General features: G+C 42.8%; 1 protein-coding gene across 1 annotated transcript in view; it reads left to right on the top strand.

Annotated features, from left to right (window-relative positions):
* CNNM2 (cyclin and CBS domain divalent metal cation transport mediator 2) overlaps positions 1-15,767 on the top strand; it is a 149,005-nt gene that overhangs the window by 119,966 nt on the left and 13,272 nt on the right. The window contains exons 3-4 of the mRNA XM_047073389.1: positions 2,285-2,422; positions 4,481-4,650. Coding sequence (XP_046929345.1) covers positions 2,285-2,422; positions 4,481-4,650 — 308 coding nt within the window. The remainder of the gene's footprint in view (positions 1-2,284; positions 2,423-4,480; positions 4,651-15,767) is intronic.

Below are 15,767 nucleotides of genomic sequence, written 5' to 3' on the forward strand. Positions count from 1 at the left end.
CTGAATGCTGTCTCATTAAAGTCCACAACTGGATTATTGGATTGTGGAATTTGAACCTTCTTTTTCAGCCTCACTTCTTAGTAAAGCAGGGCTCTTTCAAGAGATTAATAATCCCAAAGATGGCCCAATGCCTGAAGATGTTTGGGGCTCTCAGAGATGGGGCAGAGATGAATATCTGGGCTCTGTTTGGTTTTTAAAACATGATTTAGAGAGGAAATGGAATCTTCAAATGGCCTGGGGCACCTGGGACAAGGCCTGCCTTACTTAAAGCAGAGTGATTTTTATTCAGTCATACTGGAAGGGCCATGCCCTGCACTTTAAAAATGAGAGCCTTCCATGTGGCCTTAGAAGGATAAACTTTATATTTAGGTAGTGACTTGCTTCTGAAAACATCTTATTTTTTATCACGTGTGTGTGTGTGTGTGTGTGTGTGTGTGTGTGTGTGTGTATACACACACAAATTGTGTTCTTTAAAAACACCAGTTCCTATGTGTTTTATCCTTTTGACACTTGGAGAGTACACGGAGGTCACATAATAAAGAATATTGTTATTTGTGTGTTTACATTCTTTTCAGCCTTCCTCACAGTGACTATTTAATACCCAGTGTGTCTCTATTTATTTTGTTTCCTCAGGGGTAGTACTCTTCATAAGAAACATAATTAAGACGTGTATGAGATCTTACATTTGCATTTCAGTTAACTTTTTATTTAAAACTTTTTATTTACTTTTGAGAGAGAGAGAGAATGTGAGCAGGGGAGGGGCAGAAAGAGAGGGAGACACAGAATCTGAAGCAGGCTCCAGGCTCTGAGCTGTCAGCACAGAGCCCGACGCAGGGCTCGAACTCATGAGCTGTGAGATCATGACCTGAGCCGAAGTCGGATGCTTAACCGACTGAGCCACCCAAGTGCCCCTTCAGTTAACTTCTTTTAAACCTCAATTAGACTGATTCATGCAGAAGCGTTGCCTAATGTGCCTTGTGAGATGGATTGGTGAACCCGTGGTTTTAGGTATATTCTTGAGGTAAACAAGCCATCAGGGAGGATGACTGCATTTGCCATTAGAAACTTATTTTGAAATTTGGTGTTGATTTGTGCTATCTGGTTTGCAAAAGAATCAGAGCCGAAAGAGAAAGAAAATGAGAGGTTAGGATTGCCCTTTCCCCAGGACGAGCCTGGTAATTAGTCTGTTTGGCCCTCGGCATGAAATGGTAATGCACAGACTCAGGATTCCTGGGAAAGGAGCAAGTGATTGAGGTCTTGTCTTTAACCTAGTTTTTTCTTGATGGCTTCTTTGTCAAAAAAAAAAATACTTGCAGAAAGGCTTTGTATTAGACACCTTCTGGATTCAGGGTTTGCAAACTACAGCCGACAAGTACTTGCCACCAGTTTTTGTATAGGCCACAAGCTGAGAACAAATTTTTTTTTTTTTTTTTACATTTGGTAATTGTTGAAAAACATCAAAAGTATAATTACTTTGTGACTTGTGAAAATAATATGAAATTCAAATTTCGCGTCTGTGATAAAGTTTTATTTGGCACAACGGCCACGGTAAGGCATTTACATATGGGTGCTTTGGCTCACCAGCAGGACTGAGCAGTTACTCAGTACTGCATGACCCACAGAGCCTCACATACTGACTACCTGGCCCTTGACGAGAGAAGTGCGCTGACCTCTCTTCTGGATGACCCTCTTCGTATTTGCTTGACTTTGAGGACCTCCTGGTCTGGAGTAGAAACGAAGCTAACAGATACCATTGTTAAAATGTTGTTCCACGAAAGTGTTCTTGTTCGTCTGTTTCCTAAGAGGTTTTGTCCGTATGTTTGTTTTCCCTGTCTCGGCAGAGGCTAGGAGCCTCTGAAAGGCAGGGGCACGCTTCACCGTGTCATCTGTCACACGGTGATTGTTCTTTCCTGCAGCGTGGTGACATCGAGTAGCGGGAGACAGTGCGCGCTCCAAACTGCTGCTGTGGTTACGTGGGTTCTGGGAGGGTTGTGTCCGTGACCGCCCGTTAGTGTGCTTGCGAGGGCTCCAGCGATCTTCACGAAGAATGTTCATGGTCGCTCCTAGTCAGCATGCCTTGACTGCTTGCTTCGGGATGGGTCCTGACCGTGCCGCACAGATTCGATGAGGATTCGGTCTCCTCTTGCCGTGTGGTGTTTGTACGTAGAGTGCCCGCAATCTAGAGATAGTCGAGCCTTTGCAAAATAGTCTGTCGTTTTCATTCAAAAAGAGCCCTGATCTAATAGAATGCATTTCCTTTTATCTTTTCTTGTCCTTCTGTCAGCTGATAACAGAACGAAAAAGAAAGTGGCCCATCGTGAAAGAAAGCAAGATTTTTCCGCCTTCAAGCAGACAGACAGCGAGATGAAGGTTAAAATATCACCACAGCTTCTCTTGGCCATGCACCGTTTCCTAGCAACAGGCAAGTGCAGCTTATCACAGTTTGAAATCTCTACAAACCCTGGAGCGTGTTTCTCACCCACCACTGACTGGGGTGGGCTGGGGGTGGAGACTGGGAAATGGGGTGATAAGTAATGCCACTTTTGTGTTTTGTTTTTTGTTTTTTTTGTTTTGTTTTGTTTGTTTTGTTTTGTTTTTTTCTTTTTAAATTCTCTCCTCTCCTGTGTTCAGTGTCGGCATGAACCCTCTGAGACATTTACCAGGGGTGGACCAGTAACTTAAAATTGGTCTGAAAGGTAAGGATGAATGTTAGTGCCACACTGCATGTGAACGGTAGGCCAGGTCATCTGCTTCCGGCTAAGTCCGGGGGAGAGCCCCGCTGGTGGAGTAGGCTGACAGTGTGAGCCACCAGCTCGGTTGTGTGTGTGAGACGGTTGAGTAATTCTCTCTTCAGCTTGCCTTGGAAGAACAGTTGGACCTCAGTGGTAACACAGGTGCTATGATTTGCAAAGAAGAACAACAGATTTTCACAATTAAATCCTAACGTTCTATGATTTTAATGGAATCGGAAATTCTCAGGGCTTTGACGTGGATGTCTTGATGGCCTCTGCAAGTCAGATTAACTTGGGCCCATTCCAGGAGGCAAGCGGAATGATTATTAAAACCACCAATCCGGCCGGCACTTGACTGCTCCAGAAAGGTCAAGGTTGAATGGACTTGAGACTGACTAACCCTTCTCACATCCCCACATGGCTCTCTAGGTGAAGGGTGAGCTCTGTTGGCCAGGGGATACATGAGAAAATCTGAAGGTACCCAGTGGCCTGTAGAAGACGTCCGTGTCCAGGATGGGCACCCGGTGCCTTTCAGCTGCATGCAGCGTACTTAAAACATTTTGAACAGAAGGCTCAAGTAGCCACTTGGACTGTCACGTGCCCTTTAAGATCATGTTTTCAGATATGTAGAAATGCTCACCGTATAACATCTATGACCTGGGTAAATACTCCTAATTTAATGTGAAGTGAGAAAAAAACAATATAAAACTGTAAAGGTTACCTATCATTGTGTTTTTATGTGCGCGCGCGCACACACACGCACACACAGGGGCACAGGCCGAGGGAAGGTACTGGAAAAAAAATGCTCACCAGTTGCTCAGAGTGATTGAGTGGTTGGTTCCTAGATCATTTTATTTTCCTCTTTACCTTTTTCTGTATTTTCCAAAATTTCTACAATGTTCTGTCTTATTTTGTTATGACCAGAAAGTCACCGAAGCTAATAGAGAATTTATGTTTCATGTAATGAAAAAAATTTTAAACATGGAAGCACTGTCTTTCACTTACTCTTTATCTCATCCTGGTAATATTGTTCATTGTTTAAAGACCGTGATTCAAAACTGAATGTTCTCCTGCTCTGCCTCTGAGATACCATGATGTCCAGGTCCAGTAGAGCAAGCCTGAGTTAGTAATTTTGAGTTTTGTCATCTGAAATAAAACGGATAACTCTGTAAATACAGATCCACACTACTTTTTACTTTTATTTTTTTAGTTAGCAAGTTGGAGTGCATGTTGATGTGTGCACGTGCCTTGCTTTTTTTTTCTGAATTTCTGCCTTCCTTTGTTCCCAGACCTTCTCAGGGTAGTGGAGTGGGAGAATGAGAGACGAAGCACTTCGTCTGTGCACCTGGTACTAACCCACGCTAGATGCTTCCTGACCTTTGCTTCTTCCTTTGGCTGTTGTTGGACAGTCAGACTATTGTGGCCTGTTCGAAGGGTGGCCTGGCAGTCAGGAGCCTGCTTCTGGTTGACTTTGATTTGTATCAGAAAATTAGGATAATTTTTATAAGAACCGAAACCAATGACAAGTTGAAAAGGAAAAATTCAAAAGACACAAATACGCAAATTCAGTATTTTCTGATTCCTCCCAGGTAATCTGCCCCCAGTGGATCACCAAACGGAAGTGTCATTAATCCGTATTGTTTCGCTTTGACTCCAAGTATTCTTACATATTCTAAACACCTTAATCACTAGTATAATTTTTTTCCATCCATTTGAAGTGTAATATCAAGTTGTGTTTATATCTATAGAAGTAGAAGCATTTAGCCCATCCCAGATGTCAGAGAAGATCCTTCTAAGGCTGCTAAAGCACCCCAATGTCATCCAGGAACTGAAGTATGATGAGAAGAACAAGAAAGCCCCAGAATACTACCTCTACCAGCGAAACAAACCTGTAGACTACTTCGTTCTCATTTTGCAGGTCAGAAGAATTATTCACTAGTTGTTTGATCTCACTGAGTACCTACCCTTCCAGTCCCCAGGACACTTTTCTGTACATGAATGGGTGTCGAGGTTTACATGCTTAACTACTTAACTTCCGGGGTAGCCTTATCCATGGGAGGCTTTCATCCCCTCCCACCCCCCACCCCCCCCCCCCCCCCGCCGTTTTCCTAGCTGTGAAGTAATTTCAATCTAAAGTAATGCCCTTAGTGAACTTCCGTTTCCCAGCACTTACCGATTGCTGAGGCGATGAGGCGTTCATTTGAAGAGTGGTGAATTCAGTGGTTTGTGTTTTTGGGAGAGTGTGGGGCCATATACATCTAAGTCTTGGTGTGGGACGTTTGAAATTTAAGTGTACTGAGTTCCTTGCGTCCTTTTTTTTTTTTTTTTATCATCTTTTCTTTTTTCCACCCCTCATTAGGACTTGGTCTTACACCACTTCCTAGAGGTAACTTACTGTCTCCCCTGAACAATATCAAAATAATCCATTTATTATTGTTTTTATTCCTGGTTACTAACCAGACTGTTCTACAGGGGAACTGATGTGAGAATCACAGCCTCTCATGGCAATGGAAACTTAATTCCTTCTCACTAATAACATAACCCACTCTATGAGGCGAGAAGGTTCGTCCATTCTGAACCCTCCCTGAGGGGATTTAGTGTGTAGGTTGATAGGAGGCCCTTATTATATCACAGTTGCACCTAATACAACTCTGACCTTGGCATGGAAGCCAAGATAAACAGTACAATGAAGAAAGTGCTGGTTTTATTGACGTCTTGTACCTCTTTATTGAAGAGTTACTTTTACGGGAAATCTGAGTTGATTTAGCACAAGAATCCCAGCCCCTGAGGCAGTCTCCTGTTTTTGGTTATTTCCTAGATGTGAATTGGAGGTATCATTGTAAGAGTATCATGAGTACTTGGTAGGTCCTACAATTTACATGAGTCCAGCAAGGTCCCAATTATCTAAGGGACAATTAAAGAGGTTTTTGTTTTTGTTTTTGTTTTTGTTTTTTAATGCGAAAACAACTCTTATCAGATGTCTGGATGTCAAACTCTGCAAAGTGTTGTGTCCATGTCTCATGTTTGGTTGCTATCCCGATGTCTAGATGCAGCAATGGGAACTGGAGAAAAATCCATGGATAAACTCGTTTCATGCCACTTTCATACATTCTTTCTTAGAAACTTTGCAGGTTTTCTAATTCAGTACCTTGATTTTTCTAGTAACCTTAGTCTCATTCAACCCTGATTTGTGTTTTTCTCTGGAGACCTACATGCTTGACACTGAGGGGGCTGTAGGGAATTTATTTACTGCAGCGAGGGAATAAAGCATTTGTGTTTCTCATAAAAGCTAGATGTGATTATTCCTCAAACCTAGAGAAACTTTGAATTACACTAAAGATGGTTGTTTGAAGACTGACATGGTGAATTTCAGGAGCAATGTTAGAAATTATGTGGCTTCCGGTTGTTGATTTTTATGTGGTTAGCATTTATAAAGTTGTGATTCAGGAATGTTCTTTAGGTGTATAAGAAAGCCATTTCCGGGGCGCCTGGGTGGCTCAGTCGGTTAAGGGTCCGACTTCGGCTCAGGTCATGATCTCGCGGTCCGTGAGTTCGAGCCCCACGTCTGGCTCTGTGCTGACGGCTCAGAGCCTGGAGCCTGTTTCAGATTCTGTGTCTCCCTCTCTCTCTGCCCCTCCCCTGCTCACGTTCTGTCTCTCTCTGTCTCAAAAATAAATAAAACATTAAAAAAAAATTAAAAAAAAAAAAAGAAAGCCATTTCCTGGCTGAAGGATCTAGAAATAGATTTTATGGAGGAGGGACTTCATACTCATTGTTCCTTTATAAGTAAATCTTTAAAGATATTTTTGATAAGGCATTTGTGTGTATGTACCTGTATCGAATACCTATGGCATGCTAAATATTAATGTGACAATTGTTTGAATTGTTGAACTGATGATGTCATGGGGGTTTAGAAATAGTGTATGTGCTGGATTAAGAGGATTTACGGAGGTGTTTAAACTATGGGGTTTAGTGAAAATCATGTTCTTGCAGGCTGGCCAATTACCTGAGGTACTCAGAGTATAATAAAAGGAAATACCATAATCCCTGTCAACCTAGTACAGCTGTCACCTTTTACAGAGTCCATTCCACTCTAAAATGTCACTAACCCAACCTTGTAAATTCGTGCCAGGTGGTTGACTGTGCTCTGCTGTGTTCAAGAGCATTAAATCAGAAGAAAGCTTCAGTATCTGCCTTCCATTCCTGGCCCCGGAGCCAATGAGCTTCCCTCTTCTGCAGACACTAGGAAAAAAACTCTTTGATTAAGTAATTGATGTTTGGAATGTAATAAGAAATAGAAACACATCAGTTTGAGTTTAAATTCTACTGAAGTAAAGTCTAATTTATTCAAAGTAAACCATTTAAGTAGGTTTAGTTAAAAGAATGTAAGTTACCAGGCACATACCTCCCACTGCCTAAGTATAAAAAGGCTACAATGTCAAGTTTTCTCTAAAAAAAGTAGATTTTTCAACTCAAATGTATTGGAGGGATCAGTAAGGACAGTGATAAAAGCACAATAAACAGTGAAATAAAAGCTTATTGACTCTACAGGTCTTAAATAACACAATACATACATAAAAGTAGAAATGGATAAGATCATAATTCTGGTGGAAATTATTTTCTACCATGATAGAGTAAGCCTACCAAGAAAAATATGTCTTAACTTGACTAATAAAATTAATGGGAATTTGGAGAAAATTAACTATAAAACCAGGGAAATAGACTTTTTAAAAACTTTCATGTGACTTCCATAAAATTGATCAGTTGCTATGTCATGTGTAAGTTCTAAACTCAGAAAAGTAGAAATTTCTAGAACCACCTGTATAGGTCATAATGAAATAGATTTAAAAATACGTAATTGAAGAGTAGTACTAAGCCATTTTTTAAGTAGCGATCAATTCTCTTACAAAGGTGTATTATGTAAGACTCTGAACAGTGTAGAATGTGTCCTTATGTGTTTCACTTGTGTGTCTGTATATACATGAACTCTGTCTGGAAGGTTACTCAAGAGTCTGGCAACAGGTGGTTGCCTCTAAGGAGGAGACTTGGAGGACTGGGAATAGGATGGAGGGGAGACTTACTTCTCCCAATGAATTTGAATTTCTTTATCTTTTATTTTTTTATTTTTTTTTAACGTTTATTTATTTTTGAGAGAGAGAGAGACAGAGCGTGAGTAGGGGAGGGGCAGAGAGAGAGGAAGACAGAGATTCCGAAGCAGGCTCCAGGCCTTGAGCTGTCAGCACAGAACCCGACGCGGGGCTCAAACTCATGAACCGTGAGATCATGGCCTAAGCTGAAGTTGGGCACCCCTGAACTTGAATTTCTTACTGTGTGCATGTACTACCTACTTAAATAATTGTTGAAAAGGGGTACCTGGGTGGCTCAGTTAGTTAGCTAAGTTACTAAGTTAGCTAACTCAGCGCTCAGGTCATCATCTCGCAGTTTGTGAGTTTGAGCCCTGCATCAGGTTCTGTGCTGACAGTGCAGAGGCTACTTGGGATTGTCTCTCTCTCTCTGCCCCTCCCCAGCTCTCTCTCTCTCTCAAAATAAATACATATTCTAAATAAATAAAATAATTGTTGAAAATATTAGCAAACTGAAAACCTTAAGTAACAACTGAATTAGAAAATATATGGAAAATGATAAGATACATGTTATTTTGTGTCTCGAATGTTCTTTTTTTTTTTAATTACATCTTTTTTTTTTTAATGTTATTTTTGGGAGTGAGACAGAGCATGAGCAGGGGCAGAGAGTGAGAAACAGAATCCGAAGCAGGCTCCAGGCTCTGAGCCATCAGCACAGAGCCTGACACAGGGCTTGAACTCACGAACCGCGAGATCATGAACTGAGCCAAAGTCAGTTGCTTAACTGACTGAGCCACCCGGGCACCCCGTCTTGAATGTTATTCTTACATGTAGTAGGTCAGTTTTACAAAATACTATTCTTCTAAATATTTAAATAAGAAAAAAAAATCTGTCATTATCTAGAAAAAGGAAACAAACTGAAAAGAACAAATTAAGAAGGAAAGCAAATTCTAATGAGAAAGACTTACAGCCCATAAATGAAATCAAGATTTGGTTCTTTTAAAAGATGAACAGGGACACCTGGGTGGCTCAGTTGGTTAAGCGTCTGACTTTGGCTCAGGTCATGATCTCATGGTTTGTGAGTTAAAGCCCCATGTCAGGCTCTGTGCTGACAGCTCAGAGCCTGGAACCTGCTTCAGATTCTGTGTCTCCCTCTCTCTCTGCCCCTCCTCCACTCACACTCTGTCTCCGTCTCTCTTTCTTAAAAATAAATGTTAAAAAAATTAAAAAAAAATAAAAGATGAACAATCTTTAATCTTATCCTACTGATGTAATTAATGTGATACAAGAGAAAAACAATAAAATGAGAAGTTCTCTCCTCTCCTTGAAAAAACTAGATTCAAGGAAATCACATGGGAAAAAAAAAGGAAACTCTGAGAGCTCAATTTCTATACAATAAAGATGGGACAAGATGGTATGATCATCCCATTTCCTAACTATAAAGGTAGCAGTTAGAGACTGACAACATACCCAAGGAGTTACTCAGTGTGACTGACTAAATTAGGTTTATTTAGGAATTCAGCACTAGCTTAAGGGCAACAAAACCAAAATGTGCAGTTGTTAATTCAGAAAGTGGTAAAGAAACAAATCCTCAGGCTCACATCAATAGGTATCAGAAAGGCAACTGACTAAATTAAACATCCGTATTTTTTTTTTTGAGAAGACAAAAAACAAAAAAATCTTTGTAAAAATCCGTGATGAATATTCAGTGAACAAAAAAGAAAAAGTACTATAGAATCAATCATATCTTTAAACTGGCATCCTACTTTTGGGAATACACCCATACAATCTGTCATATACATGCATCTAAAGAAATTGTTTTATAAAGCTATCTGTGCAAACATATTTACAGCAAATCTGTTCATTAGAAAGTAGCAGTAGTTCATATGTCTCAGCCAATTATATTGTGATATGATGAGACTACTATATAGTCATGAAAGAAGTGGAAAGCATATACAAAAATATGTCAAGAGTGTGTACACAATAATTGTACTATAAGCCATTTTTCTAATTCATAGACTTGGTATTTTACAGTGAAGGATTTGTTGGTCCTTTGGGGAGTAAAATATCCAATCAAAAAAAAATTAGCGTTCTTCCACAGCACATAACCACATTATGATTCTAGTAAATACAAAGAATACTAAGAAAACATAGCTCTTTCCTTTGCCAATTATAAAATCAATAAAAGGAACAGGTTGGTTTTTTTTTTTTCTGGTGTTAATTTTTCTGGTTGATTTCATGTCTCAGCTTTTTTTGTTGTTGTTGAACTCCCCGTCAACTCTGGTTTTTTAGAGCCTCTGACATGGATTCAGAAGGGATTTTTCCCTGTAGAGTGAAATCCATTCTTTTGTGGAGGTGGCATCTTAGAGCTTATATAGCCCTCGACAGTACCTAATACCGTTTCACCTGTTACCAGAAGAGGAATTTAAATTTTTAATACCAAACCCTTCTCGAAGATTTTTGAGTTGCAGGGTGTGTGTATCCCAGTGAATGATAGATCCTCAATCTTGAGGCAAGTACAGATAGCACCCATTTTAAAGGAAAAAAAAAATTACTTGGATGCCCAGAGTTGACCCTGTTTTTTGAAAAAAAGTTTGAGAGAGAGATAGAGAGACAGAATCCAAAGTAGTCTCCAGGCTCTGAGCTGTCAGCACAGAGCCCAACTTGGGGGCTCCAACTCACGAACCGTGAGATCATGACTTGAGCCAATATCAAGAGTCAGATGCTTGCTTAACCGACTGAGGCACCCGGGTGCCCCGAGTTGACCCTGTTTTTAACAAATTATACTTACATATGCATAAGTACAAAACTAGGTATAAGCTCCTTTTGGGCTCTTTGAGTTCGGACGTGTATAAACCAAAAACAAAGTTGTAATTAACATTCTAAACGTGTCTGTAACATTGTCTGGCTGATAGGAAAGTGCCACCGGCCCCAGTACTGAGGCAGGGGCTCTGGGGCAGGCTCTTGTGCATTTAGCACGCTTGGGTCTCTGTGCGCCAGCGATGACTGACCCTTCAGCCCTTTGTTCCATTCCTTTGAGTGTTTGTGCAGTATGCTGTGCTGTTATTGGCCTCCACTGGGTGTGACTGGATTATTTATGTTTGGTCCCCCTCTGTCCCTTTCTCTCTAGTTCAGTGCTCCTTACACTTTCATGTGCAGAGGGCTCACTTTGGGGATTCGGTGTAGCTAGGCTGGAGTCTGAAATGCTATGTATTTCTAGCAAGCTCCCAGTTGATTGAGTAGCAAGGCTTAGCTGTCAAGATTCAAGCTGTGAGAACACCCTCTTCATAACACAACTGAATAATACGGGCACTGACATCCGGTGGTGGCATTTGGTTAGGAGATGGTCAACCAGATGGTCCAAAAATACGTGTAAATTAATTTTTGACCATCAAGTAACTTTTTTTTTTTTTAATGTTGATTAAACATTCGTGAAGAGAACTTTCTGTCTTAAGACTACATCTCTGGATTCCAGTTGGAAAAGTAATTGCTAGGGCACGTTTGAGTGCCAGAACAGACCTCTCTCTTTGGGTTTGCTTCCCCTCTTACTGGGTGGTGCTGGTGAATTCAAACTGGTGTTCACGCCCCTGGGATTCAGTTACCTCCTTTCAGATATCAAGCTCTGCTGAATAATTTGTGATGGTGATTTAAGGGGAAAAAAAAAAAAAAGACTGAATGCAAAGGTGAGCGGGAGATTGAGAAGATGCTCAGCATATGGTGTCTGAGGAAGTCTCTGATCTCCCTGAGTCCATGGCATCCGCTGACCAGTTGATCTTGCTTGTGCCAACTAGGTTAGCGCAGGCTTCCACCTTGTGGCCAGGTGTGGCACAGACTGCTTTGTCAGTGTGGCTTCTGGACGCTAAAGGCTTTGAGGAGAGTTACCTAATGACCTTCTTCCAAAGAAAGGTGGGATTCTGTGATGGTAACTTTACTTGGGAAACCAGATTTGCTTGAGACGGTGAGGCCTTTCCTTCCTATCTGTTGATAAATGTTGATTCATTTTTGAGAGAGAAAGGGGAGGGAGAGAGAATGAGAGAATGAGTGGGGGGCGGGGCAGAGAGAGAGACAGAGGGGGACAGAGGGTCTAAAGCAGGCTCCATGCTGACAACGACGAGCCTGATGCAGGGTTCAAACTCATGAATGGTGAGATCATGACCTGAGCCAAAGTTGGACGCTCAACTGACTGAGGAGGCGCCCCCCTCCTCTCGTCAGTTTAAATATGAAGCCTAGCTCCCTTTGGGAGCCTTTTCATGTCCTGTGCTGATTTTTTTTATGTGTGTGTGATAGAGTAAATTTGTGGATGTTTCAAAAGTAAAATTGAGGGGTGCCTGGGTGGCTCAGTCGGTTAACCGTCTGACTTCAGCTCAGGTCATGATCTCCGGGTTCATAGGTTCGAGCCCCGGGTCACGCTGCACGCTGATGGCTCAGAGCCTGGAGCCTGCTTCAGATTCTGTGTCTCCCTCTCTCTCTTCCCCTCCCCTGCTTGCGCTCTGTCTCTCAATAATAAACATTAAAAAGAACTTTAAAAAAGTAAAACTGATATGTAGCCCCTTCCTTACGTGGAAAAGCTGTTATCTAAGGACACCTGACTGGTTGTGAGGCAGGCAAGCCATTTCTTCATGCGAGTGGCCCCAGTTTGTATATGGTAGGTTTATTTGGAAATGGTCACTTCTGGGAGCCATCGACACACATACATGAGTGAAAACTGTTTACTGGATGTTTCTAAAACTTGCCTCCCAGAAAAGCTGCACTTGTGTAGTGAGGAATACAGGGATGGGCAGTTATTAAAACTTGGAATTGTAGATTCATACGAAGTTTGACTCAAAAGAACCCCAGGGATCCTTTATTGCAATTTTACAAATGAGGTAAGATTAGCTTTGCGCAGTGGTTCTTTAAGGCTGATGCTTGACAAAGGTTTCATCAGTTTGAGACAAAAAGGAGAAAAATAAAGCCCGCTGCAGCAAGTCACACGTAAAATTACATGTATTCAGTTTAAAGACCTGTTAGTCTACGATGGTATGTTTTCTATATTTGGGGGATAAAATGGCTGGTCTTAAGCGCAATGATGGTTCGAGTAGATGGCTGTGTTGTGTAAAATCTCTGTAGGAAATAATTTGTCAACCCTCTCTCCGAGGCTGGAGGAATATTTTACTGGTTGTGGGAATCGAGACACCAGGAACCACTGACCAGGTGTCACCGCCTGCAGCCTGGTCGGTGTCGGCTGGGTGGGCTGTGGAAGACGACGACCCATCCTCCCTCACCTGTAGGCCGGTTCTCAAGGACAGAGGAGAGGTGAACGTGATCCAGAGCTTTGAGTCTTGGGCGCGGCTGCCCTTGTTTAATTCGTGGGCTCAACAGCCACCGCGGCTATGAGGGAGTTTCCTGAGAGGCCACGGTACATAGAGGCTCTGGATCTGGGGCCGCTGTTCACACAGCCTTGCAGCAATGATTCCCAAACTTGCTGCATGCTAGAATCTCCTGGAGAGCTTTATTAAAATCTTGATGCCCAGGTCGCACCCATACGAGTTAAATCAGAATGCCTGGGAGTGGGAGCCAGGCATCAGGTTTGTTTTTTCAAATCCCCAGGTATTTCCAGGGCACAGCAAGGGCTGGGAGTCACTGCCTTTGAGTTGACTTGGCAGAGGTTCCACCAGCGTGGCTCCTTTCCTAGAGGCAGACCCGGTATTGTTATTTGCGGTCTTTGGGGGACCGGCTATTACCCTGCTGGTTCTGACAGTAATTATAAGGAATTGTAAGTGGACACCCATTTGCAGGGACCCAGAATACAGAGGGCCTTGTAACTCATAAGACAAATGATCCGGATAGGCTGGAGACCCGTAAAGATGGAAGTCATGAGGAGGCTCTGTTGGATTTCATTCTTCCTCTGGATTTTCTGCATAGCAATTTGGCTTATGTGGGGCACCTGGGTGGCTCAGTCAGTTGGGCATCTGACTTGGGCTCAGGTCATGATCTGGCGTTTCTGAGTTTGAGCCCTGCATCCAGCTCTGTGCTGACAGCTCAGAGCCTGCTTCGGATCGGATTGTTTCTCCCATGCTCTCTGCCCCTCCCCTGCTCACGCTCTCTCAAAAATGACTAAATGTTAAAAAAAAATTTTTTTTAACTAAAAAAAAAAAATTTGGCTTACAAGATGGTCGTGAAACCACTGTTAAGCTTCCAACTAGAGAGACAGATGTTTTCAAATAGCACATACATACATATTAACTGATAGAAGCTTGAGATTTGCCCAGGAAGAAGGGGATAAGTAATTAAGAAGATCCATACGATCAGGCACTCCCAGTAAAACTGGGTCCCTGCCTCTGAAGTCCCTCACTCTCCCCGCACCTGTTCCTTCAAGATGCCACCTCAGTTATCACCTCTTCTCTCTTTCCCTCTCTACCTCCCTCCCTCTCCCCCTCCCTAATCTCCATCTCCAGTCCTGACCTTTCTCCTAACTTTTGTTCTTCCTCTTCAGCCTTTTTTGATGGACTCTTCCCCCAAGACCTCCTTCTGGAAGGGAGGGTGTCCTCTCCTCCCTGCCCCCAGCACGGATGCAACCCCTTCCCCACTTTCCTATCTGTGCTCAGGGGCTCATGGCGCCCCTTCTTCCGGTCACTCACTCAGAGCAAACTTCTGTCAAGATTGGTGACTCCCCCTCCCTCCGTTACGCTTCTTTCTCCCTCTCGCTTTCTCCAAACTGTGTCGATCCCTTAACTGTAGCTCCTCTCCTAGCAATCTTTTTCTGGTCCTGTGGTTCCCAGCCCGGCGTGAGCCTTGACTTCGTCTCCCTGAAGCCGAGCCCCAGAGCCCCTGTGCGCAAGAACCTGGCCTCATTAGTCTAGTCCTTCGTCGTCCAAGGCGCTCTGCGGTGTAACCTGCTCTCCAGGCTGCTTTTCTGCCCCATCTCCCCGCTCTTCCCCGTGCAAACTCAGTGAGCCTGGCGGGCTTCTGTCTCCCACCTCTGACCTGCCCTCTCTTCTCTCGGCTCAAATCCTCCTTAGATTTTCCTTCCTGTACAAAATTTGCCTTGTATAAGAGCAGGGAGTAATTTTTTCTCTCCGAATTCCTTATGTTCTTACTGTCTTGTTCCTCGTGGAGAATTTTTGTTGACTGCCTTGTCCCATCGATTTTCACATGCTCCCCCTCTGTCTCCTGCACTGGAAATGCGTGGGTGGCAAGGCCTGTCTTCTCGCAGGATCCCGGGGCACCTGTTTGTTTGCAGGTTGATTGTATATTATGGGTGGAGTCTTGAGTTCCTCTCTTATGGCAGAGAGTTGGTTGGTGGTGGATAAAACTATTTTGAGTGAAGAACTCAAAATCTAAAGGAGAGACAATAAATAGTTTTCTGAAGAACTGATTTGAGGAAAGTCTTTCGTAATTGGGAATGTAGTACATGATAATAGGGGTGATCAAAATCATAGTTTGTGTTAGTGGATAGCATAGTGTAGCCTATCGGTCAAGAGCTTGTTCTTAGGTTATTGAATCCTTCTGTGCCTCTCTCTCCTGATTTGTAAGGGGGGGGGGCGGTAATTGTGTCTGCTTCATGGAGTTACAAGCCTTAAGTGAGTTAATAAAGCGCTGACTTGTTAGCCCAGCTGCCCCTTCAATAAATCGTACCATAATTTTTATTTACCTGTCATAGAGGACGTACCGTAAAGGTAGCCTCTCACCGGAGAGGTGGTTATAGGCACCATGAACAAGAGCCACTGTGACCTTTGTCTTGGAAACCCACAAGTGCCACTCAGTGGGGTATTGCAGTCGCCCAGAAAACGCATATTAAACCCCTACAGTGAGGGGGGTCATGGTGGAGCCTAAAGCTACCAGGATGAATCGGGCAGCCTCAGTCGGTCCCAGAGGAACTGATGAGGGAAGTTGTGGACTAAGAAGCTAGAGGAAGAGAAGGCAAAGGAGAACTTCAGGGAGAGGTTTTGTCCTGATGGAAGGAGACTGGCCT

Source organism: Lynx rufus, unplaced genomic scaffold (assembly GCF_022079265.1).
Source record: "Lynx rufus isolate CCGP_SWC_20201006 ecotype Redwood Valley unplaced genomic scaffold, mLynRuf1.p SCAF_11, whole genome shotgun sequence".
Taxonomy (NCBI): domain Eukaryota; kingdom Metazoa; phylum Chordata; class Mammalia; order Carnivora; family Felidae; genus Lynx; species Lynx rufus.